Source organism: Brachyistius frenatus, unplaced genomic scaffold (assembly GCF_029030835.1).
Source record: "Brachyistius frenatus isolate BFR_SWC_R1_liver_20210118 unplaced genomic scaffold, ASM2903083v1 Contig_11, whole genome shotgun sequence".
Taxonomy (NCBI): domain Eukaryota; kingdom Metazoa; phylum Chordata; class Actinopteri; family Embiotocidae; genus Brachyistius; species Brachyistius frenatus.
This window is the reverse complement of record NW_027210610.1, coordinates 6,161,117-6,187,633: the sequence shown is the minus strand read 5'-3', so window position 1 is coordinate 6,187,633 and position 26,517 is coordinate 6,161,117. Positions and strand designations below refer to the sequence as shown.

The following is a 26,517-nucleotide window of genomic DNA, read 5'->3' as shown; positions in this document are numbered from 1 at the left end:
TCAAGGAAATGAAAATGGAAAAAGAACAATGCTCAAATATTAGGTTTTTTTAAGTTTGCATTGGTCGTTTACCGACATGCAGTTGCATTTCACACATTAGGGAACGGTCCCTGTTTGTGAGTTTTGGCGCTCAACATGCGTCATATGGCGTTCAATGCCGATTCAAAATTAAAGCCTACGCCCATTACGATGCAACGACTGGAAAAACAGTCTTTAATGCAGTGTGGTCAGATCCATGTACTTACCCTGGGAATTTCGGATTACAACCCTAATAGGAGTAAGACAACTCAATTAAGCTGCATTTATTACCACTGCAGTAATCTGAGCTTTCAACCTCATAACATTTAACCCACTCAGTTTGTCTCCGTAGTGTTTATGGAAGTCAATGAGAGCACCCCAGGGCCCAAGTTGTATTTGTATCCCAGTAAGGGAAACGAAAGGAAGTGGAAGAGTCACTCGGATAGAAGATCGGTGAGCACAGCTCTGAAAAACAGGCATTCTGCCTTCATAGCCTGATGCTAAAGGTGCCAGAGTGCCTGTTCATTAGCGGGGCTGACGGAAGACTGGCCATCTCCTGCTGGCCTTCACCCTCCCTGCCACTATTTATAGAGCAGCTGAGACACACTCTTAATGACACAGGACAGTGGTAAAGAGGGGAGGGGGTGCAAAAGTCAGAAATGGAGCATTGTTTACTTTCTTTCGACTTGCTGAGAAGTTTTGGAATGCGGCCATTTCATCCTCACGCTTCCTTTTGAGAACTTCTTTAGTACATCTGAGTGTGTGTGTGTGTGTGTGTGTGTGTGTGTGTGTGTGTGTGTGTGTGTGTGTGTGTAATCTTTGCTATATTTTATCGCCATTCCATTAATTAAAATGTAAAGAGCTAATTTTTTTCTAAATATACAAGTGTACAAGTTGGTCTCCTTGTCATTGCTGTAGAAAAATGTGTCGGCTATGTGTTGTGCAATCCTTTGACACTTTCCGGTCAATCAGCTGGTGTTTGAACAGCAGGTTTGTCCACACCTGCTAAGTAAACAGCGTCACAGCAAAGCCAATACTTATCTCATGAACCAGTGTTTAAGAGAGCGAAACTAACTTCTAGAACAGGCCTGATAAAAAAAATAAAAAAAAAAATCCTGCGTTCCTGGAAATAAGTCTGAAGAAAAGACATAAAACGTATCAGTCCAAAACTCGGCAATTCTCCTCATTTTGTCGAAGACTGCAATACTTTCCGAGATATTTTTGAACAATAGTAGTTTCACAAGCCTGTTTCTACAGCCTCATATTAAGGGGTGAGCAAAGTCTGAGTTGGGTGGAGAGGAAGGAGAGGTCACGTGCATGCTGCCCCTGTGGAAAAAGGGCTTATAGGAAAGTGTCAGGTAGAGTTTTTCAGCAAGAAAGAGAGAGCGAAGGGGAGTTTGAGGTGGAGATTGTTGGCAAAGGGGGTAGGGGTAGGAGGTGAGGAGGGTAGGTTTTGGATCAGGTCGGCGGCCCCAATGCTGTCAGGGCCAGTGGAACCCCCAAGCGGTTCTGGCTTTGGAGTAAATATGGGCCCAGCGGACCCCTTCCCGCCCCAGGGCACACAAACCCCAGGCCTTCCCACATTTCACTTTTATTTTCCTGGTTGCAAAATGCCTCTGGCTATCAGAGCAGGTGGGGTGCTTTTTTTTTTCTTTAATATTTACTCATAAAATGTGTATTAGTAGAACCAAAGCAGCCTTGATGGGCCCTCTTGTGTTAGCTAACTTTCTCCCAGTTTTGTCAAGGAATTATTGCACCGCTTCCCAACACCCATCCCTCCAAAGACATGTACTGTATGCATAAAACAAAAACAACACTGAATCATATAGCTGAGTGGGCTTTTATTATTATTTTTTTTTAAGCAAGAGGATTTCAAAAGGTCTCCGTTAAGCTTCTCCCTCCCTCAATTACAGAAAATGACTTTCTCCTCCTCGATAAATTACGTGTTTGCAGAAGCACGCGTGTGTTCCCTCTCCTGCACCTGTGAGTAAGGACAAAGGCTGCCAGCATTATCCGCAACAGATCAAGACAATATGCTCAGCTTTCGTTTTTAAAGGGATAAAATTGTAGTCAAACTGGATGGACTAATCTTTTAAGCTCTGTGCAGTTTACTTGCAGAGCTTTGAATGGGCTCCTCTTACTAGCCTTGATCATTTCAGACTTAAATAAAGCTCTTTATAGTAGCGGTCTGATTGGTGTAATCTGCAAGCTGTCAGTCCCATCTCCGAGCAGTCTCCCTGAGGAGCTGCTGGGCCAGTTGCCCATGGGATGTTGGAATATGGGTGAGCATTGTTGTTCAGGTGTGAACCAATGAGTAAGCATGTACCATATGTTAGGTCAGGGCTCCCGCGTTATCTCTATACATACCTTATGACGCCCGTGTAGAGCAATGTCATGTCTGTGATACGAAGCGGCCACAGATGGTCCAAAGATCTGCTGGACTCTCTAAAGCAACACCCAGCATCCATATGCTGACTCTCAACCCAAGCTGCTATCTGTCTGTCTGTCTGTACACTGTCTGTTTGTGTCTGTCTGCCCTCCATCCGCACTTTGCTCTCATGGCTGAAATGATTGATGGAGCCCCAGTGGCCCTCATCATTTGTCTCATGGTCCCCCTGCTGGAAAGTAGACCCGTGTTTGGGAGCCACATTGGCACATAAGGAGCTCTGTTTGTTTGATTGGTCTCGAGCCCTCTGCTCCTAATCCAAAACAAAACGAACAAGCCGAGCGGCGACTGCTGCTCCAGCCGCCAGGCCGCATGTGATAAACACATCAGATGGGGGGGGGGGGGCTGGATGGAGGAGAAGCTGGTTGTTGACCAGAAACAGGCAGAGCGATCCCGCAGTATCCGTGTCTGTCCTTCACGCTGAAAAAATTATGAGTTATGAATTCCACCCCATCCCTACCCCCCTTCTGTGTCAATAGCACATATTGACGTTTGGTTAATGATTGATAGGATGTAGAAAAAGTGGTTTATTTTGGGAGGATCACAGTGGAGCTCTGGTACCAGGGAGAGGTGTTTTTAGTCCAAATTGCCTCTGCGCCAGCTTGTTGAATTAGTAACAACGGCGTTGGACGCTGGTGTGCGTGTGAATGTGTGACAATGATGTGCGAGTGATCTGGACGCCGCTCCCGTTTGTCTCCAGCCTGCTTCTCCTCTGCCACAAGCTGTGACACCGGGACCGGGGCCTCAGGTTGTTTTCACCACGATGACAGTCACTGTGGATCTGGGTTAACACTCTGCAGCTCATAACATGCCAAAACCTCGGGACAGCAGCAGTCGGTCACGTACGGCTGAGTGGTTCAACATGCAAGGAGAAAGCACCGACTCAAACATAGGATGGGAACAAAATAGTGCTGAAACAAATCATGAATTGATCATCAGAGAATAAATCTTTAAAAAAAAAAAAAAAAAGTCTATTGGTTGTATTTGGAGTTTCAACTGTTGGTCAGATAAGCAATTCGAGGACATCGGATTTGAAACTTCTGACAGGCATATTTGACCATTTTCGGACAATGGTTTGTTGTGTGTACAGCAGATAAAATAATCAATAATGAAATTAATTATAGGTTGTAGCCCTTGTAAACCCTCACTCCCCCCAACGCCCCCTCACCCCATCACCGGTCCCCTCCTTGCGCTTGGGAAAGCAGTAAACGACAGGAAAAATCGGGACAGTGAGGGTGAGTTCATCCCTCTGTAAGGCTTTAGAGGACTCCCTTGTCTTTCACTTCATCAGAGACAATTGAGTCATTCAGCTCCCATTGTGGGGCTGGCCAGGCGAGGAGGGGTGCAGGGTAGGAGGGTGGGGGGGTTGGGATGGAGAACAGGGGGGGGGGGGAACATGGGGTTGGGAGGCTGAAAGGGAGAGGGGAGAAGCTGTCCGCTGCACAACCCAGAGCCAGAACACAACCGCTGGGTGGCTCTTACAGGGTGGGGGTCTGTCAAGGAGGGTGGGGTGGGGGGTGGGGGGCTGGTTAGTGTTTGTGTGTGTGTGTGTGTGTGTGTGTGTGGGAGGTAGAGGGGGGGGGGCAGGGGAGACAGAGGAGACAGAGGAGAAGAGAGTTATCCTGGAACTCCGGAGCAATTTGTCACATTGGAATGGCTCTTGAGTTACACGGGGGGCCCCCTCATAGCAGGAGAGTTTTCGGGTCGCAGAGTGGGTGAACGGGGGGGGGGGGCTTGGAGCAGCCGAGAGGGGTCAGGGGTCGCGGCCTACTCAAGGCCCGGGCGGTGTGTCCGTTAGCAGGGCAGACGGGCGGGTGGAGAGCGAGGCAGGAGGCCAAGGAGGGGGTGGTCGGAAAGCCCGGCGCTTGCCAAGGCTCCGTTTTCCTCGGGATGCTTATAAAAATCTGCAGGAGAGATTAGTGTGTGAGAACATTTGCAGGGTTGAAGTGGAGCCACTCGTCAAGGCATGCGCTCCAACACCCTCCCCTCTTCTTGGTCTTTTGGTGTCTCACTACCCGGTTGCCACACTCGGGGAGAGGGGTTGGGGGAGCGGGGGGGGGGGGGGGGGTGTCACCTTCACGCTCCTTACCCACCTCCTCAGAATGTCCTTCCCCCGTCGACCCCCTTCTCCCGGCTGCAGCTGTGTTTGAATATTTGCATGTGCGAGCACGTGTACACATGCACACGCGATGGCGAGACTTTCCCAGGACTGGATTCACAATTCTCCTTTCTCCGGCGCTGCCCCGTCTTCAAGCGCCTCTTCCACCAGCGGACACCGTCTTGAATTACCTCATGGATGACAGCAGCCTTGTCACTCTCCTCCTCCTCTTTTTTACTGTTACAACACCACCCTCCTCTGCTCCTCTCGCCCCTTCGTGGCAATTAATACCCAGTGTGGGGGGTCCATAAAAAAACCGGCAAGACCTCAACTCTGGTTTTTTTTATTTTTTTTTTACAACCTTTCCTTTTTCCACTCTGATGACATACAAACAAGCATAAACAAACCCAGTATTTTAGCAGTAAAAGTCGTCTTTGGGTCATAAATGAGCTTTAGTGGTGGAGAAAGACCAGGCAGCGCACAGTTTTTTTTTTTTTTTTTTTTTTTTCTCGCATGGGCTGTAACTGAGGACATGGAGTCAATAACTCCCTCCAGCATCTACCACTGGCAGGCACCCCACAGTGAACTCCTCGCTAATTACCACTGATTTAGACACAGTCTCAGGGAGGGTCACGACACACTCCCTCTCTGACCAGCTCTGACACACACACACACACGCACACACACACACACACACGCAAACACAAATACTCCCAGACGTGCATACAAACTAGCGGCCACCTTGGCAGGATGGCAACACAAAGACATTGAATCTACCTGCATCACTATAGGTTGGCTCCCGCCGCTCTTCGTAGGTTGCGTCACAGTCGCGTCGGCAATGCCTAAAACTTTGTCCGCGAGGAGGTGATTGTTAAATGGAACAAAATTGGGTGAATTACTTTGGTCTTTATTGCAAAGAGGCGCATAATTGAAATCGCTCACGAAATGGAATTTAAAACGATGAGAAGAGAAGAAAGGCGCTCCAGTGTTTGGATTATTATTTGTTTTTTTTTGTCCAAACGGTGTTGTCGACCCAGCTCCGAGTCCAAATTCACGCGTCGGAGCGTTTTTAGGTTGTGAGTAATAAAGCGGCGTAAATCATGTCGCCAATTTTTAGCGAATGTCCGCAGCACCAAGGTTACAACATGGGCCTCCTCTGCATTAATAAGCCAGCACCAATGATTTCAACTGTTTCTTGAGACAAACCTGATTTTTGCTGCCACATATTTACCAGACCTGGTCAGTAAAGTTTTTTGTTTTTTGTTTTTTTTGTTTTTTTTTGTGTATACATATATTTTCCCTGTTTTCAGAATTGGTTTGTGATGCATACAAATAACCCTAACTCATTGTTTAGAAAGCCGCTGCGGCCAATATTTGAATGTAATGAAACTGAAGCCACCAGTTAGTCACAGGTGATTGCTCTTTCACTGTGTCCAGCTGTTGCCCACAGTGGTTTCCCCTCTTCAAAAATGTTCAGGACCTTCACCTCCCAGTTGAAACAGCTGCTGTGACCGCTTTCCTTCAAACTAGGTGGCTGTGACACTGATAAGCAGAGTTTGAACCACATACCGTAGCAAAGTCAACACCAGGCACTCGGTGGCTGAGAAATCTACCGAAAATTTGATTTACGGTTGATTGATTTCGCGGATTTTCCTTTTCTAATTAAGGCAAAATATTGTTTTACATGACATCAGATTTGTGCATTTGCCTTGTTTATTATGACGGAATATATAAAGGTCAAGAGTTTTTCCTGGCGATTTCAGAAGCGTGTACTACGTAGTCCATTTTTGGTCAACACCGCTGATGTCATCAAATTTAAAAAAGACTCCACCTAGTTTATTACACAGACAGATGTTTCTCATGACCCTTGTTTCTGCTTATCTGTTTTTTTCATATATATGTGTGTGTGTGTGTGTGTGTGTGTGTGAGACAGAGACAGAGAGACAGAAAGGGTGGGAGAAAGACAAGCAGACCTCTGATAGACGCCAGGTCAATCATTTATGGGGGCAGTCAGGAGGTTTAGCCTCAGAGGAGCGTGGCGTCGCACCACGCTTTATCCACTTTATGGGTTCCAGTAAAAGTCTGACAACAGTTACATTTATGACATTAGGTCATCTTAAAGTCATAAGCTGTGTACAGTACGAGCTCCAAGTCACCCCTGACTCCAGAGAAGGGACTTGATGAAATGACGTGTCTGCTACTGAATAATAAAAAAAAAAAAGCTGTCTGTACTTACGATTCTTGCTCACTGTGAAGCAGCCTGGTTACTGAAGAAAAAGTTTTGTGTTGTTCTGCAAAATACCAACATCAATGTGTTCTTTGGTTTACTGTGTGGACTCCTGGACCCTTTGATGCATGCTTGAGGCCATCCTCACCCCTTCCACCATCCGCCTTAAGATCTTTATTTGCCTTTCCATATTTTTGAGTTTCCACACCCGTACACTTGTCAAGAAATGTCGTCTCCCTTTTTTTTTTGTCTCCTTTTTAATTTGTTCTTATTTGCTTTCTGCATTGTTAACATGTTTTGTTTCTTTCTTTCCATTCTGTTTCCTTTCTGCCATTCAGTACCTACAGATGAAATGGCCCCTGCTAGATGTTCAACCAGGAGGTCTTCAAAGTAGACAAGCACTTAAAGATGCCAGGTCCCCGTCACCGGCACACATCGTTGTAAGTAATACTCCGCTCGGTACCTTTTCCTCTTTCACCAGCTCTTCTTCCTTCATTCATGACAGAAAGAACAGAACAGAAACAAGCCCTGCTTTCCTCCCGCCATCCATTGTGACTGGATATTTTGTTTGCATTTACCCTTAAATCCCAGACACTAACACACCCAGTCAGTTTCATGTAAACGTGTCCTTTTATAGAGTTTTATGGATCCTAGAAATTAGAGCTGTTGTCAGTAAGTGGGATGGTCCTTGGGGCAGGTGCACAGTGGCAGGTGCACCAGTTGTTCTTTGAACGGCCATGCTGCCTGTAATCTTGAAGCAAATGATAGCTACCAGGCCAGGCTTGTACGGAGCTGGATGATTACGGAGAGCTGGTCTCACGTTGTCAACTTTTTTTTTTACGAGAATAATCTAATGCTGGGCTGCTAGCGTACTGTCTTTGAGGCAAGTGTGGGCGTTCCTTCAACATTGATTACCCTATCCGTGGAGTTGGAGGAGTTCTCTGGCAGGAGAGTTGGCTGGGCAGCCATAGGGGCATATGCAGTACATGCACATAACAGAGCACCCACCCCGGGCATGTCAATATCTAAGAGGCTAACAGCTCTAGAATGAACAGTTGGATGTGAACTCGGTAGTTAGCCCAAGGCTTAAAGTTTTCAGGAGGTCAGAGGAAAGGTTGAACATAGGGAGGTGTACATATGTGGTCACAGGGTTAGCGAGCCAAGAAAATCAATGAGAGTGGGGATTGAGCAGAATTAGTGAGGTGACCGTTAACGCCCCGGGCCAATATTGGCACAGTTTTGGAGTCGTGCATCAACACATTGTTTGGGGAAAATGGACATTTTAAAAGGACATAACAATTTGAGGAGGAGAAGCCTTCCAAGTTTCTCTGCTCATCAATACAGCATCTCCTGTGGTTCATCGTCGCAGCCGATAATTCACGTCTGGCCCTTTTTTTTATTTGTGCACTCCGTGAAAAAAAAACAGTCCGTTGTCGTCACGGCTCAGGAGCTCACGCGGACCGTAAGTGATGCTTTTTATCACACGGATCACACTGTCAAGACTCAGCCCCCCCCCCCCCCCCCTCATTAGTTCAGTCACTTTTATGGTGTGTAATAAATACTGTCTCAAACAGTTACTCAAGAGTTGGCAAACCAAGACGTCCTTGGTGTTTTGCCCGTTTAAGTTAAGCACATCTTAAAATAGCAGGAGTTGACAAGGCTGTTTATTTGAAACAGAAACCTTGTCAAAAGTTGTGTTTTAAGACAAAGAGCCAGCAATGACAGTGTCGTTCTGAACATAACAAGCCCAAGCCCAGCTCAGGCCCTCCTTATCTTCCCCCTGTGATGCAGTGTTATTTTTATACCAAAGAGTTCAGGGGCCTCTTCATACTCTGTTATTTTAGGAGACGCTGAGAAAAAGAGTCACAACTCCTATGAAATCATTAAACTGGTCGTAGGCAGCAAAAGCTGCAGGTAAATACTTGAGGTTTTATCCTGCTATGAGTCATATGGCTGGAAATACTTACCACCTCACATACACATAAACTCCTGCTGTACGATTCACTTGACTTCAGTACATGAAGGAAGTTTGAGAACAAGAGGAACATTTTCTAGATTAACTTTTTTAGAAAGCATCAGTGACAATATAACACTTTTAAGGCACATTTCTGTTATAATATGTATTTCAGTTCGATTAATCAAGTAAATTGGCTTCTAAATGATCTTTAATTATTATAAAAAACCCATTTTTATCAATTTTAACATCTGTTTTTGCATCATATACAGAAAGTTGTGTTGGAACCACAGGCAGTCAATCAAGCGTGCAACACTAACAGACTTGGAACAAACAGGCAACACCAGCTATTCATCACAAAACAGAAACTGGCTGTGGGGCAAAAAAACAAACTTGAAACAACAAAGATGGACAAGCAGTCAGATGGAAAAAAATAAGCTGTTGCATTGAAGTACAGACTCATTCACAACAGCAAGATGTACTGACTGCACCTATTGAGCTACATGAAAAGATAACGGGCATGAAGACATAAATTGGTGATAAGTAGTTGGTTAGTGAGATGTAAAAACAAACATGTCGGAGGAAAACTGACAGAGACAATTAAGAAGGAGCAGAATCAGACACCTCAGTCATATGGCAGATTTATGGTTCTCCCAATTTAAAAAAAAATACTGAATGATATCACACCAAAATGAAGCTGGGTTTTAACTGATAATAAATTGGGTTTAACAACAACAGCACATTGCATTTGCTTCAGAGAACAGCAGGTTTAAATATTCTCATTTACACGTTTTGTGAAAAACAATTTTTAAGCCATCCATAACTGGATTGATGCCAAAGTTTAAGCACAGATTTGCACACGGCCGATGGATTTAGTTCGGTCTTGATTGTGATATGAGGTCTCGGAACTCAAACGATAAGGTGATTTTAGCCTAAAATAAAAATGAAGTTAAGTAACGTATTTAAATTCCAGCGGAGTATTTATCGGTTCAACAGTTGGATTTGATGATTAATAACTTGAAACCAAATGAACATTGTGGTATTTTTCCTTCAGGCTTTAGTTCTAAGCTGTAAACTGAAGCAAGAGCAGATTGCAGTCGTGGAGCACTATTCGACGCATATTGTGATTAGCACTGACATTGATCAATATGAGAGAATATATTGTAATATTCGTGGTCATATTGCCCAACCCCCAGTGTGATCTGTTTGATAGAGTACACAGGCTGGTAAGATCAGAGGCATTGCAGCATCGCTGCATCGGCACACAACTGGCTGTTAGTACAAGTGATGAAATTGAATGTGAAATGCAGCTTGTATTGTTGGCACTCCTTCCATCCTGCTCCAGCATCCACCTCTGACTGAGAAGGAAGTGTGATCGAATGTTTCCCTGGTTTGCATCATACCAGCTGTCGTTCATATAGAAAAGACAGATTACTGTGTACAGCACTGTGAATGCCAATGATAACCCCACACGGACTCCCGCAGGTGTCATTCAATCGGTCAAGATTTTTTTTTTAAACTATAAGAAGTAGGCTCGTACGTACCGGTACGTGATCCCCTTATCAATGAATTGGGCTGTAAACGGTAGTATCTATTTGTTTATAATGTAAAGAAACATTCCAGCACCTTGACCTCTGCCTGCCTTAAACGTTCGCTGGCTGCATGGGTAGTGATAAGAAGCCATTGATTGGCCTGCTAGATAGCAGCGCAAGTGACCCGGAAACGGTTGAAACAAGAATAGAAAGACAGTTAGAGATAAAAGGATAGATACAGACGGCTGTAGATAAAGCCCATGACAAAGTTGAGGAGGAGGATGGACGGAGCAGACGAGAGATGGACAGGGACAGAGATACAGACAGATCGCTTCATTTCTGTCTGGGAGGCTGAGCTGAGGTGGACTGCTGGAGGATCAGCTGAGAAAAGAGGAAGTGACCTCACACAGGCTGGTCTTTCTGAGGGGCGCTCTGTATGCCCCTGTTTACCATGCCCTCAAAGGGGGCCGCGTAGGACCTTTTTGAAGTGCCTGACCACCCCGCAGGCAGCCTCAAAACCTGCCGCTGCTGAACTTTTATGCCATTGGCTGAAAGTTATTCAATATTTATCCACCTATTGATGTGTATTTTTTTGAGGGAGAGACTCCCAAGAAACATATTTTATGCCTCACACAGCTCCCGAGGGAGAGATCATAAACAATCCTTGCTTTGTCAACTTGCCTTTTTTTTTTTTTTTTTTTTTTTTGTGTGATGTTTTAATTTGACATTGTGGGCTCGAAGCGGATACTTAGCAGCAGGAAGTATCTTACAGCAGGTTGACACAATTAAATGCATGTCTTTTTATCAGTTTTGCACTTTTATTTTGACAGTGATTATTGTATTAAACCCAGTAACACAACATACCATACCAGATTGTTTTGTAAATCCACAGCTTACACCGTGAGTGTTGATAGCATCAACAACAGTGCAGTAAAGGACTCAGCAGGAGTCTGGGCTCATGTCTGTAATGTCGTGACATCATTTGCCTGAAAGGTATTAAACCATCTCCTCTCACAGTCATGCGATCCTGTGATTTTATTTTTAGTTTAAGATACTGCAGCACCTCTGCAATGAGGTATGAATGCAAGTTAAACAGAAGTCATTCTAACTGAATCATGTTTCTTAATTTGCTATTCTGGGAATTGGGGGGGAAAAAAACCCGTTAAGAGTATACACACATCCATGCGCGGACACACACACACACACACACACACGCGGACACACACACACACACACACACACACACACACACACACACACACACACACACACACACACACACACACACACACACACACACACACACACACACACACACACACACACACACACACACACACACACACACACACACACACACACACACACACACACACACAGACAGCCTTAGAGTCTAGAGTCTAGCCCTGGCCGAACAATGTCTCCATTGTTTTGTGGGCTTTCACTGGCAGCAGGGGACGGCTGGAGTGTTAACCATTTCCCAACTGCACCTCACTGTGTGTCATTGTGTGTGTGTGTGTGTGTGTGTGTGTGTGTGTGTGTGTGTGTGTGTGTGTGTGTGTGTGTGTGTGTGTGTGTGTGTGTGTGTGTGTGTGTGTGTGTGTGTCAGAGGTAGTGAAGCATGGGCTCAGGGAAGAAGAGAGGGAGGGCAGTTGCTCCAAGTGTATGGTAATTAGTGTGGAGGAAGTGATGGAATCTGGCCATTTTTACAGCGTGCAAGACCTCCCACCTGAGTCTCTTTACAACTACTGAACATGCTGATTTTATTCCCATTCAGTCTCACCTGTTCCTCTGAAGAATGTGTGCAGGAAACGGGCTGAGCAGAGGGTGAAAAGAGCTGACAGTGTTTTTGATATTATTTAAAAAAGAAAAAAACAGAACCGCGTGTTTCAGAAAAGACACAGAACAATGACTCTGCGGATCCCCTACAATGGGCCAAAGGACTAGATAGACATGCGACTGCTACTCTAGGTCAGTGTTAGAAAAAGACGGGATCACATTCACCCTCCTTGACCACTTCTCTGTCCATTTTGGAGGAACAGGGATAAAGGGGGCTTCCTGTGGTCTGAATGGGCCGTGCACCTGGGCTGTCCAGACAATTGCCCAGGACTCTGGGAGGCCTAGCCTTCTCCGCTGTTAATGAGCGACCCCATTGCACCACCCACACACTGTCCACAGGCTTTACCTAGGAGGCTTTCTCTATCCTGACTTTATGCCGACCTTAAGCTGCTCTTTCCCTCTGCATTTTAAGCCCTTTTCCAAATAACCTTTTGTCTTCTTTCTCTGCAAGCGTCCCTCCATCCACCCTCAGCTGCAAGAGAAAGCTCATATCTCACACATTGATTTCTTCTTGTGGTCACTTTTGGATAAAAAAAAAAAAAAAAAAAGATATAAACATCTGGTTCTTTTACGTACAAATAGTTTCTCAATAAAATTATCCGAAAATATACTCGTATTCACAACATACACTGAATTTACATATGGTGCGATTGTAGATTTGATCCGTATCGCCCACTTCTTCTTGGCAGTGTGATGCAGCCCTCAGCTAGAGTCCGTAGTGCCCGTCCGCTGTCTCTCACTGTCTTCTCTAGACAAGACATTTGTTCAAGGGGTCACGCTTACATCATCAGCTCGGGCCAAAAAAAATCAGAGTCTGTCGAGACGTAGCGTCAGGCCCGGGAACTGTGACAATGAAAATGAGAGCACCGCAGTCATTGTATCTGTCCAGCAGTCTGGACGGCGGCTTGTTCCCACAGACAATCCACTCAGTGTTGGCTTAGTCAGCAACAATACCACAACAATGACTGAAGGGTCTTGGACTTTGAACATAATACAGAAACAATTTAAAGTTAAAGTTCCTGATAAATTTCAAATAGTATGAACCAACCGAACAGAATTCAGTGTGTATATTAAACCTGTACTGCAAGACGTTAACAAATACATGAATGTCCACTACTTTCAAGGCAAATGCCAAAGGACTTTACACAATGCTGATTAAACTAACCACCGCCAGATAAAACGTGTATTTCACATTTGAACTGGCTAACTTCCGGTTTCGTCCTATGCCAACTTGAATGGGGATAAAATAATTCAATCGTGTGACTCTTCTAGACTTTATTGAACCAAATGGATTAAATGCTGATCGGGAAATGAGTCATTTTACTGGGTTTTGACGCCTTCCATTTGATTTATCCACAGTTTATCTCCCGTTTTCCATCTGCAACTGTAGCGATGTAGGATACGATGGAGCTGATGACATTATGTATGCTATTTCTCTCACTGGCAGAAGGGAACAATTTAAGTTCTGCACTGCAGGTTTAAATATATGAAAAACATCATTAAGGAGCTTCTCCATTAGAACATCTGTTTGTAGCAAATGTGAATAGCATCTTTTGTTTTGCTTCTGTGTGTTTCTCTGTGTGCAAATAGCTCTAGGGCTGTTGTTGTCTCTTTTTTTTTTTTTTTTTTTTTTTTCTTGCAGTGGTATTTGACTGTTAAATAACCCCTGTGAACTTGAGCTACCCCAGGGAATGTGTGACTCTGTGTTGGACACGCACATTTGGAAAGGATAATACGTATTTGTATGTGTAAGTGTGTGTAAGTGTGTGTAAGTGTGTGTGTGTGTGTGTGTTTCACCAATAACCACAGTGTTCACTGTGTAGCTGTTATGAAAAGTTATCTTGCTGGCCCCGGGGTCAAGCACAAGTACAAATAGAACCCAGTGATCTCAGTGCAGAGAAAGCGATGTGCACAGTAGCTTTTAGGTACTGGAGCCCTTCAGTAAACTAAAGGCCCTGTTGCTTTTCTCTGCATGTTCTGAGACTTCTACTGGCGTGTCCTTTCTTCCATAGGAAATCAATATCTCCCTTTCCCTGTTTTCTTCTCCTCCTGTCCTCTGTCATCTCCTGATAGAGAGATTCAAGATCAGATTTCCTGCTTTTAGGGGGGGAAAAAATATGCCAGTTTACCTCTGAATTCCTCCTCCTTTAAATAATCATGTAAATAGCTCACAAGACACACGTTTATAATATTAATGCATATAGTGAAGTGGTAAGAATATCAGAAATTCCTGCTCTGGGGACTCAATGTCAGCATACTTATAGCTTAATTCATAATTGCAATTATACCAGTTTTGACATCAAGAAAAGTGTGAATCTGATTCTTGGATCCGCAACAAAAGGCTGCCGCCTGTTTGCAGTTTAAATATTTTTAGCACGTGCCAAATTTCGGTGGCGACAGTGGATCCCCAGATCAGCTGACTGCTGCTGAACATCTGTGAAGGTGTGCACGCTGAGGAGATAAAATGTTCTACCAAAGTGAAATATTGTTTGAACAACCTGCCAGCCGGTACCAACAACCGTGTAACCAGTGCAGAGGCAGTGTTCTCCCATCCTCCCCGTGTAAAATTAGTACTAATGGGGCCGAACATGCACCCAGGAGAAAGCTGAGCCAGCAGAGATGAGGTAGTGGCTTAAATAACTAAAAAGCCAAGGGATGCATTATTTCCAGGGAGAACACGTTGCTTTTGCATAAAACCTGGTCGGCTGGGATTGTGTGCAGATCTGTGTGTGCGTGTGCGTGTGCGTGTGTGTGTGTGTGTGTGTGAGAGAGAGAGAGAACAAACGAGAGATGGAGAGCTGATATAATTGTGTGACTTGGGAACGTCCATCTTTGCCTTTCAGGGGCCCTTCTGCTGGGAATTCCCCGGACAGTCAGATCTGAGCCTTCACCAATTTCATTTGGTGAGAGACCTTTGAATTCCAAAAATTTTTCTTTCTTTTTTTTTTTGGTTGATTCCACACACAAATTAACAACTGATAATTGATGATTTAAAACATTAAAATAAAATGAATGAAAAAAAAAAAAATGAAATCCTGGTGATAATGATAATCATGCTGTGTTGTGCTTTGTGCTCATTCAGTGCTGCTGCTTTGCTGCTGCTGATCTGCTTTTTTAATGTCTGAAGTGATATTTGTGTTGGAGGGATGATTTGGATCATACATTCCTCATATATTTGACCACCTGATTTTTTTAAAAAAAAATTTTTTTACACCAGACAGCAGAGACTGTTAAGCTTCTTGAGGTCATTTAGTTGGTTTTGTGCTTAGCTTTATTTGGCTTTGAACTCCTTTAAGGATTTTGTTTGCCTTCTTTATTTTTTATTTTGCCTGACTGGTCTCGGTTTCTGGATCATTCTGCTTTAATGGCCGACAACATCCTTTTTAAGGGAGTCATTGTCATATAAATGTGTATATATATTTGGTTTGAATTAGCCTGCAATCCACTGTGCAGCTGTTTTGAATAGAGTTGTCTTTATTAACAACAGGCAGAGAGCTAGTTGGATAAATAGAAGTGTTTATGTCCACTGGTTGAAGATTTAGATTAAAGATGTCCTAACCTGGAAGTGATATAACACTGAATGTCCATCTTTAATTATTAGAAAAAAAACATCGGCCATTGTCCTTTAAAAAAAAAAAAAAGAAAAAAAAAATCTCTTAAATACGAATTGTAAATTAAAGACAGAGGAGCCTAAAGGTAAAGTTAGTCTTGTTTTCACTGCAGAGCTGACATGCCGAAGACATTAGTAAGCCTTGTTTTGATTTGTTTCAGTCGGGCACTGTGAAGCCAGAGAGAGGCTGGCGTTTGGAAGCCCAGAGGAGAAGTCTTAATCTTCTCTGAGACAACCACGGCTCTCTGGATTGCCTGCTTGTATTGTTTACTAATCAATTGCTTGTTGATTTTGCACACTCTGTCGGGCTTTTGTTGTTTAGTAAATAATATAACTACTTCAAGAAAAGAAAAAAAAAAAAGGGAGGGGGGCGGGGGTAAACAATGCTTGATTGTGCAAACAGCTATTAATATGATGGTTAACATTCCTCTCCCCATGTCAACTTGATGCTTCCCCCCTCTCCCCTCTTATACAAGTGCCTTTGCTAGAACTTGTTTGACAAGGTCTGGCAGGATCACTGTTGGGTGTGCCTGTCTTTCTTTCTGTGTGTGTGTGTGTGTGTGTGTGTGTGTGTGTGTGTGTGTGTGTGTGTGTGTGTGTGTGTGTGTGTGTGTGTGTGTGTGTGTGTGTGTGTGTGTGCGCGCGCGCGTGTGTGTGTGTGTGTGTGTGTGTGTTTGTTTGTATCTCACAAACACACCTTTGTCTACAGCAGTGCGTATGCAGCGTCCTTGGTTCTAAGGTGTGACTTGAGTTTTAGATGACAGGCAGTCAGAGTTCGGTCGGATCATGTTATGACTTTTACGTGTTTGCAAACAAAACTATGAACCCGCTTAGCCCCCGAGCACTGACCGTCAGGCGTGCTCGGTGTGGACACTGAGCCAGCAGATCAAACAGCTGAGTGGGCTTTAGAAAGATGTGGTAATCGTGATTTGGTCATAGTTTGTTTGTGCAAGGAACTCAGGATCAAGGTTCAGAAGTATTACGGATGAATAATCCTAATTTATGGGGAAGCGCTCCTCGACGGGCTAGCGGTCGAGGGCGCTCATCTTTGACAAAACTCGCCCAGATAGGACGATCCCCGGCTGCGTCCTGCGGGCCGGCCCTGTGAGCGACAACAGACTCGGCAGCGCCGCGCGCTACTGTATTAACACTGGAGGCCGTTTCACAGGGAAACTTGTTTTGACAGAACTCCAGGTGTCTCATTGTTGGGGATGGCATGGTTCAACAGATTTACCAATTAGCACTGGGCTGAGGGCACAGGAAGGGTGGGAGGGAAGGAGAGGGGAGGGAAGAAATTAAACTGGGTGTGTGTGTGTGTGTGTGGGGGGAGGTGGGACGAGGCGGATTTAGCTGCAGTGATGGAATGAGGTTTTAAGTGAGAGGGGCTGGTAGGGGAAGGTGTGGAGGGAGGGGTGTGTGTGTGTGTGTGTGTGTGTGTGTGTGTGTGTGTGTGTGTGTGTGTGTGTGTGTGTGAGACCATACGGAGGCAGGCTGGAGTAAGGCGATCCTTGACCTCATTTTTTCTTTTCCCAGCAGTAGTATGGAAGAGGCTGAGGTTTGAGCTGAGCCACAAAGAGGAGGGGAACTCTGTCGAAAGAGAAGAAGGGGGTGCGAGGGGAGGGCGGGAGGGAAAAGGGGAAACACAGTGACGCATGGCAACTTCTCAGCTAAGAGTTATGGTGGGGTTTTTTGTTTTGTTTTAACTTGGCTACTCGGTGAATTTTAAATTGAATGATTGAAATTTTGTTTGTGGCATTTTTGCATCAAGCATGTGACACTTAACTCTGCTGTTATGTGCTGCTAACAAACGTCCATCTGCAGGAGCGGTCATTTGTTTTGCCTCCCCCCCTCCCCCTCCGTCCCACCCTCTCCCCCCCCCCACCCACCCTCCCCCTGGCTTGCTGTTCACACTCTGGTACGAGGCAGAATTGTGTGGGATTAATCACAATGTTATTACACTCGCTAACCCTCTTTGTTTTTCCTCAGAGGTATCTGCTCCATTTTCCAGGAAGTTTGGAAGTGAACTTTTGAGAACGGGGTGAAGTGATTTTAGTGAATATCTCTGGGGTGGCCCGCAGACATTGGAGCAGTTTTTGCCTCTTGGTTGTTATGACACTGACATGTGCACACACATGCCTGTTCTGTAGGTACATGAAATCACTGGCCTTTATTTAGTCGAAAGAGTGGGCTGAAAATGTACAACTAACGAAGGTGCGTTTGCAGTGTTGTGCTTCTACTTTCAAACTGACAAACTCTCTGAAGTTGAGAAAAATTTCACTTTTGAGAGGATCATGCCTTCTTTTTTTTTTTAAGTCGACTAATCACAACAAAGAAAAGTCAGGCTTTCTGTATGTGTAGGAAGCTGTCAGTTTACAACAACAACAACAACCAGACTAAAAGTGTGAAAAGTAGCAAAGTTGAGATGTAGCTGTTTGTCTGATGTTTAAGTCTGTAAGCAGAGAATGGGATTTCTAGTTTGAGACACTGTTTAATATCGTGGATGTTCATGGCAGAGGATCTAAAGGAAAACGGGTGACTTGAGGTTCACATATGCTTAATGGATGCATTTCCCTGCAAGACTTTCTGCATTCAAGTTTCTAATAAAGTCACAAGTCGACATTTTAAAACAAGGAAGGTTTGTTGCTCAGATGATTTGACACTTGAAGCCTTTATTATCAGTGCTGATACACGTACCTTGTGGGCTACTGTGCAGAGTCCAAAGTCAGAGACAAGACATTCGTTTTTAAGAATTCAACCATTACTAGGAGCCAAATGTACAAAGATTGGAGAAAAGCAATCAGTGAACAGAAAAGCAATCAATATTTCAGCCTCAAAAAGGGCCCTTCCACTACAGGTATTCTACTCGACTGTACTCGCTTTTGGTAGCAGGTGCTTTTCTGGGTTGTCTTCTACTTCAGATAGCGGCCCCTCAATGCGACGTCACATAAAACTGCCGTGGTGCGCGACACACACTCCCTGAATCCTTTCCCCGGTGACCAGACACCTCTACAATCGACCATTGCTCGGTTTTACGAGTTGTCATTCATCGAATAGTCCAGTGAGTAAAGAAAAATGAACCGCTGTAGTAGTTTGGCTATTTAACAGTAGCAGTAGATTTATGCAGGACGACCCAATGTCGCACACGCAGCGATTGTGACAGTTTTCTCTGACCAATCAGCGCTCTGCAATTTCACCTTTTTTTTTTTTTTTTTTTTTTTTTAGTATCGCCTCAGTTTGCTTGGAACCTCGAAAGAGGCAATACCAAAAAAAAGTACCAGGTACTATCAACAACTTTTGCCAAATGAAAAACTTTAAAAAAACAGAATAAAGTAGAACCGAGCTGAGCTGGCACTGGACGGGGAAATGGAGCTAAAACACACACACAAGTTACTGTTGCGTCCATCATTCTAAGCTCCAGCTTAAAATTCAGCCTCACAGATATCTCTGGTTTTATTATGATTTAGCGTGGCGCGATCCCACAATTGCTTTGGCAACTGTCTGTTCTTAACATATGAACAAGCAGCTTGTGATTGAGAGTGATGGAGACAGCTTTCTGGAAAGCCCACTATAGTGGGGAAAGATGGAGAGTGGGGGTAGGGGTGGAGTAGGAGGGTTGGGGGGGGGGTGGGAGGTGGGGGTGGTGGTGGGGAGGGGGGTGGTGGTGTGAAGCCCCGCCAAATTCCCCAAAGAACAATTTACAGTTATGGATGAATACACTGTCGCAGTCAAATTTCAACTCTGTGAATTTGTGTGTGCTGAAGACGGTGGAATGCTGAGTGATTCCAGGGAGCACTTAAGCTGCCTCGAATTCAGTTTTCTGTTCCCAGCCGCGTTAAAACAGCACAGGGGCTTTTCTTTGGAGTTTGCAGGGGTAAACACTGGGTATCTGCTTTCTGAGCCATTTAGCGTCGTCCTCTGTCACCTCCCTCATATATTCATAAACAGTGTTTTCTGGTTTGTCAGGGCAGCCTGAACGAGACTAACCCCCCAATTTATTTGATTTTGTTCCTCTCGGCGGTTCCAATGAAGACCTATCTGAACTTTTCTTGGATTTGTTTGGCTACGGGTTTGATGTGCGTGTTGTTATTTTCTTCTTCTCCGTCTTCCGAGTCTGTGTAGTCGACAGTGTCTTGAGTGCCAGGCCCTGCTTTTGTCTTGGCCTGGGGAAAGAATTTGATGTGATACTTATTTTCCTACTTTCTTTGAGCATTTTTTTTTTTTTTTTTTTTCTGCTGCTGTTTTTTTCCCCTGTTGTTGTTGTTTTGTCGCTGTTTTTTCTAATAGTCCTGGAAGTTTGCGACACTGCTTTGAGGCAGGTGACGCTGTGATTTGACTGCTCTTGCATACCTTTGCAGGTGTGCACGCGCTTTTCATTTTTATTTATCCGGCCATTAAAAAAACAAAACAACAACAACATCCTTCTAACAGGAATGGCCTGTTCAAACGTCACTGAAATCAGTCAGGTAATAGCAGCAGGGAAGTGTGATGGGGTGAAAAGGAGACCTGCATTCTGTGAGATTAAGGAGGATCATCATACTGGAGGTTTTGGATGAAGGGAGAGATGGCTCAACACTGACGATATACGGGCTGTTTTTCTGGGGAGAGAAGTCGAAACTAATGTGTCAGAGCACTTTTTATCATCAGCAAGACGCCCAGTAGACGCCCAGCGCCGGCCCGACGTCGCCTTTGGAAAGATGCAGAGAAATGCATGCTGGGAAAAGAATAAACAAGCCTGTCACCAAAGTTGGGAAGAATCCTTAGTGCAGCGTTACTGTCAAAAAGCAGCTTACATTTCATACATTATTAACATTACCTAAACGCATTATTTGTGTATTTATTCATTCATTTGTCTTGTTAACATCCTCCTGGAGTAAGATAAACAGAGCGGGCCAGACTGGCTGTGTGACAGTTGTGTGCGAGATTTGAATAAAAAGCCCGGCAGCGTGATTGGAGTGAGACAGGAGCGGATTCTGTGGACACCAGACTTCCTCTCCAGGCTCATTAAGGGACAGTAAGGCGATGATGTCGAATCGGCGCGCACTTTACCGGCCTGCCTTTTCCTTTGAACAGCATCGCCCTCTTATCTGCGACATGCTCTGTTCCTCCATAAGAAGACGCTCCTACTCCCCGTGCACGCACACGCACAAGTCTGTCTCTCTTTTTCACGCACACACATTCGGCCTACATACACACTCTTCGTACTTATTTAGTTTGTGTCGACAGAAAACTCTTAAGTATGTGGCTTGTCCACAGAATTTTGGCAGCTTTTGTTGTATTTTCTCCTACGCTATCGAAAAGCCTAGTACTTGTTTTTCTTTTTTTTTTTCCTGTTCCTTTTTTCTGCACAGACATCACAAATGGATATTTTAATTGGAACTTTTGGCACTGTCTCCATCTTGTGTTGGAATGGCAGACAAGTGAGTGGCTGGCGAGGCCGGGACTGGGCTGATTGGTGTGTAGCGAGGCGTGCCTAAATCAACTGGCAGCATGAATAGCTTGCTTGATTCTCACTGGCATTCACTGGAATCCATGGCATTTTTTTTTTTTTTTTTTTTTTTTTAAACAAGATTCTTTCTTTGGGAAAAGTGTGGAATAACCAACAAGGGAGAGAGAATACCTCCTGCTTCCCTGAAGCATGACTTCCCTTTTGTTTTGTTGGTGCAATTTACTTCCCTTTATGCCAACTCGCTTCTTGCTTCTTTTGTGCTGTTGTCAGAATAGAATGGCTAACCCATGTTGCTCCTGTACTCCAGCCACAGATTCATTCACTTTACAGCTTCATAGGAAGTTTTTGAAACATTCATTTGCCCACGATAATGAAAATAAATAAACATGTGAATGATGAATAGCTTTCATCTTGATGCTTTTATTTTGTAGTCTGAAAGGAAGTCTTAAGTCTGTTGACATCAGTGAAGAAATAATAAAAACTGATGGAATCACCCCTGAAGATAAATGAACATATCTGCTTCTTGAAGTGACATTTAGTCCTCAGATTGTTTTACAAAGTTAGTCGTGACTCTGCTATGCAATCTTTGTGTTTGGGTGTCTTAAGTTGTTACAAGGGTGTTATGAAATAGTGATGTCATAAGCTGAATCTTCAAGTTCAACCACGAGCGTTAAAGCAATTGAATTAAACAGAGCAGATTCAAGTTTTTAGATGTGATATGATGATTTTTCTTCAGCTGAGTAGCAGTACAACACCCACTACATATGTGCCAGACCTGATCAAAATAATTCAAAGAAATTAAAGCATTTTCCTAAATAAGCATATGGTGCTTGTGAATAGTTTATTTATTCATTGGGAACTTGAGGAAATGTGCACTTCCTGAATTTGGGGATTTGAAAGTGAATAACTTCTGACCCCAAATGACACGTTGGACTCGACTCCTGCTCCAGCGAATGTTAACTTTGACTCCGCTGCAGCAGCTAATGCGAACCATATGTTTGAGCTGTGCATCTGCATAAGTACACACCTGTTTAAACTGTGTGTGTGTGTGTGTGTGTGTGTGTGTGTGTGTGTGTGTGTGTGGTATCGGGCCCTTTACTTTGGGCTGGTCGTCAGTGCTGTGTAATTACCTGGCCGTCTGCCACCAAGCCCCACTGGAGCGGAGACAGAAGTGGAGCTGTGTCTTACACAACGTAACGCAGCAGCCCGGCTGAACCGCTGGCCCGGAGTTTGTTCAGCTTGGCGTCTGGACACAACATGGAAGCTGCTGACGTGTAGGCGAGGTCCGGGGAGATTTCTAAAGACTTGCTTAAAATTATGATCTACATATTTAGATGTATTGTTTCCAAAAAAAAAAAAAAACAGGTTCCAAGTGTATCTTCTTTTCCCTGTAATATTTATATAAAAGGAGATATAGCACCGTCAGATTGGCTTTTCTTGTCGGTTTACCTTTTTAAAATAATTTAAAACAGAAAAGCCTCAGATTTTTATATCGGCGATGACAAAAAAGAAGAAATTGAAGATATTTTTGTTTGATAACGTATTTGACTGTATATCAAACACTAAAGTAAATACAGGGCAACACGCCAGAAAAGGTTGCACCACTGCTCGAGGGCAGACAGCTCTTAACTGACAGACGCAGATGAAAACGAGGCCAGCCAATCAGAAGCAGGGAGAAATCACAACACAGATTTATAGCTTTGGCATAAAGAAAATACCTCGACTTGCATGTGACGTTGCCTCACTTCACCAGTCACTTGCTCTAATGCTGAGGCGCACCCCCTACCTGCAAGGACCAGTGTCCTAGGTGTACAGGTGAACACACGCCGTGCATACTGCGATGTCAGCCTGCCTCCACCGCCATTTTAATTGTTATATCTCTTCAGCCTTGATATGAGCAAAAAGGAGGCCTCGGCACATCAAAGGCTACCTCCCCTAGTCTTACAAGTTGCCTGTCTCTTTGGAGGAGCCCTGGCTTTGGAGAGTCAGAAAAAGGGGATTGGATAGGCGGTGTGGATTCCCGGCTGGAATGAGTTTGATGGACTAATTGTAGCCCCCAGTGGACACAGGCATACATCACAGAGGGCTGGCAGAGTGGGGGAGCAGCGGCTGTGGATGAGGAGCGGCAGTAGCTCACAAGACTGCAGTGTTTTTGTGTTCTTCTGGGATTGAATTAACACCTTTTTCCACGTGAGTGCATCCATTAATGATGCAAACACATCAGCAAGCCTTGACAAGCGTGCACGTTGGTCACTACATTTAATAATCCTTCTGACTGCACCGAATCGGGGGCTGACCCCATAACACACTGCACAATAAAGCGATATAATACACCGAGGAAAAAAAAAAGCACAATGCTGTACTACCAATAGCATTACCAACTGGCTCGACTGTTGCTGTGATCAAAAAGGCTCTCCGCAGCTTTCAACGGTTTTCTTTTTTTTTTCTTTTTTTTTTTTTCCCCTATCTGCATCAAAAAGAAATCAATTGCCAAAACTTTCGAACACATGTATCAGATTTTCCTCCCATCGCCCTCCTCCCCTCCCCACCACCAGTTTGGCAGTTGTACATTATGCCACAAGAGTAAAACGCAGTTAAAAGGAGCGAGGCACAAGGAGATGACACCAGCAAGGAAGCAGCTCGTGTTGGGTCGGGCCTTGGCTTGGAGAAAATCAATGGGAGGGAACACTTCCATACACGGAAATGGCACAATGGGAGGGAGAGGAGGGAGCAAAGATATATATATATATATATATATATTTTATTTTATTTTTATTTTTTTTACTGAAAAATGATGCATTTGTTTTACCCAGGGAGAGAAAAAGCAAAGACGAGCAGAGAGAAAAAAACCCACTCTTCTGAACATCTTTTGAAAAAAAAGCTCATTCTTTGGTGAGGTTGAGTTGTGTGGTTAAGGTTTGTTTTATCCAACTGTGCGGAAGCGTGTGTAGCTGTCTTTCAGGTCTCTTTTTTGTTGAGGCGCAGAAAGACTACTCATGGCATGTTCAAGGGCACTCAGTGGACACGGATGCCCTGCAGGAGGCGGAATTATGAATACAACATGAGTAAACAGACACCTACATATACTATTAAAATAGTAAGCCTAGTACTTGGCAAGAGACCATCTTAAGTAGTAATTTGAGCCAGTCCGTAGCAGTTCAACCTTACTCTTCCGAGGGTCACTGATAAAGACTTGTGGAAAATCAGCTCTAATTTGCCTGATAGTGGAATGATTTGCACATTGGCAGTAATGTATTCCTGTGTGCATTCCTCCAGTACAACCGTTTTAGTATTCAGTTTAGTGATAAAGGATTTTTTTACACAGCAGCTGTGAACAAAGAACACAATAGCACACAAACTCGAAACACAATTCCAAGCCTGAGCCTTGAATGGCATTCAGACTTCACTGTGACTGAGCGAACCCATTCAGCGCGAGTACGCGGCAGTTGAAGAGATGGTATCAAGTTGCCTGCAGATGGAGGTCAGTGTGACTGGCACAGTTGGCACCTTGGCACAGCAGCAGTGTGCTGCAGCACTCAGCTCTGCAAAGGATGCGTCGACTGAAGGGGGGGACTGGGGAGCGGAGCGTTCTTCTCACTTCTCCTTTTTTTTTTTATTGTCTGCGCTTCCTGTTTTGAAAGCCATTAAGGAGCAAATTTCCTCACAGCGAGAGGGGAGATGAAAAGGCCCGGTCTTTTGAAACATGTCCAAGCACAAATGTGAAAAAGAGGGGGAATGATAGCTATCTGTAAACATCTCTTTCGAGGGGTCGACGGAAAAGGAATTGTGAGGGGGGAAAATGATACATTCATTTGAGTTTTTCTTTTTTGATTTGCTGATGAAAGAGATGCTGCAGTTTTTGTTCCACGCCAGCTGTATTGCTCTTTTCACTACCACACTAATGCATCAGGGCAGAATCGCTCAACTACACAGCCACCACCCTCTAACCCCCTTCCGAAAATGCTTTGTGACATCTGCATCCACACATGTCTGCTTTCACTGTAGCCAGCGAGTATTTATAGATGAGTTGGTTTTGTCGTGCATTGATCCCTGCGGGTTCTCTGATCACAAAATTGTACTTTTAAGCAGCTTTTATGTGCCATCATAAAGAGTAATCTCTACGCATTTGAACAGAGAGCACCAAAGGTTACCTGCTTAACCTGAGGGGTTATAAAGACTTGATTAGGTCCTTGGCAATTCTTTGTTTCAAAATCCAACACTGGAGCTGTCACAGCTGTCATTCCTGTTTAGTATCTCTTTTGTTGGCATACAGTATATTTACACCAGCTTCCTCTCAGTGATGCTTGCCTAGTTTCTCAAGAGTAGCAGTAGCTTGGTGCTGCAGACTCTCCTCCTCCCTCTCCTCCTCCTCCTCCTCCCTCCTCTACCCCTCACTGCCCCCGAGCCTGGCCAGTCTGTGCCTCTTAATAAAACCGACAGGCTCTAATTGGGCTTAATTGCACCCTTCGGGCGTCGTCAAAAGGAGTGTTGCTAAACAAACTGCAGGGTCTGCAAGCAGGCCAGCCAGTCTACGGCAGCACGTTGGCCGCTAAGCTCATGCCTCCACGTACGTGTACAAATTGCCAGAGCTGTTGCATAAATCTGCAGCATATGTGAGCGTATGATGGCGCGGTAGGAATGTTCATGAGTAAGCATCCCATTTAATTGCGTGGGTGTACGTGCAGCGAGTTTGGAGAAATGCAAGGAAACCATTCATTCCTCTCTGTGAGCCAACTGAACAAGAGCTCACAAGTCTGAGAATCTTATGCATTCAAGTAGGCAGCATCACCTGACTGTGAACCTCTGTGCGCTCTCCGCCGCTAAATCAACACCGACAGTAAAACAGAGTACGTCTGTGTCTTTGAGGAAGTGTCTACAACTCCAGGTGTCAGAAAAGCCTTTTAAATCCCTACTATTATGAGAAACCCCTACCAAACAAATCCCTGTCTGCCTTTCAGCAATATAAGCAAAAAGATGAAGTAGTGCTCTACATCCCAGTAGCACCACCTCCTGGTTAACGGACGGGGGCGACCATAACACTGGTTCCCATCGAACGTGGGCTAATGCAGAGAGGTGGAGCCGGCACTCGCCACATGGACCTTTGCAGGGTCACTGACCACAATCGATGCAGAGCTTCAGATGCGATTGAGTCATTGAAATGGCAAAGCCTAACCTGTGTGTGTGCTCGTGTGCGTGCGTGCTCGTGTGTGTGTGTGTGTGTGTGTGTGTGTGTGTGTGTGTGTGTGTGTGTGTGTGTGTGTGTGTGTGTGTGTGTGTGTGTGTGTGTGTGTGTGTGTGTGTGTGTGTGTGTAAGACAGCAGTGCCCTAAAGCTGCGACCCACAAGGA

General features: G+C 44.6%; 1 protein-coding gene across 23 annotated transcripts in view; it reads left to right on the top strand.

Moving 5' to 3' along the window:
* Positions 1-26,517, top strand: part of tcf7l2 (transcription factor 7 like 2) — a 92,320-nt gene that overhangs the window by 25,139 nt on the left and 40,664 nt on the right. For 12 of the 23 annotated variants that reach the window (XM_069691786.1, XM_069691784.1, XM_069691789.1 and 9 more), the window contains exons 4-5: positions 7,128-7,229; positions 14,958-15,017. The exons of 4 other annotated variants lie outside the window; for them this stretch is intronic. In XM_069691786.1, the coding sequence (XP_069547887.1) occupies positions 7,128-7,229; positions 14,958-15,017 (162 nt within the window). The remainder of the gene's footprint in view (positions 1-7,127; positions 7,230-14,957; positions 15,018-26,517) is intronic. 7 more of the 23 variants (XM_069691793.1, XM_069691791.1, XM_069691792.1 and 4 more) reach the window with 1 other exon arrangement.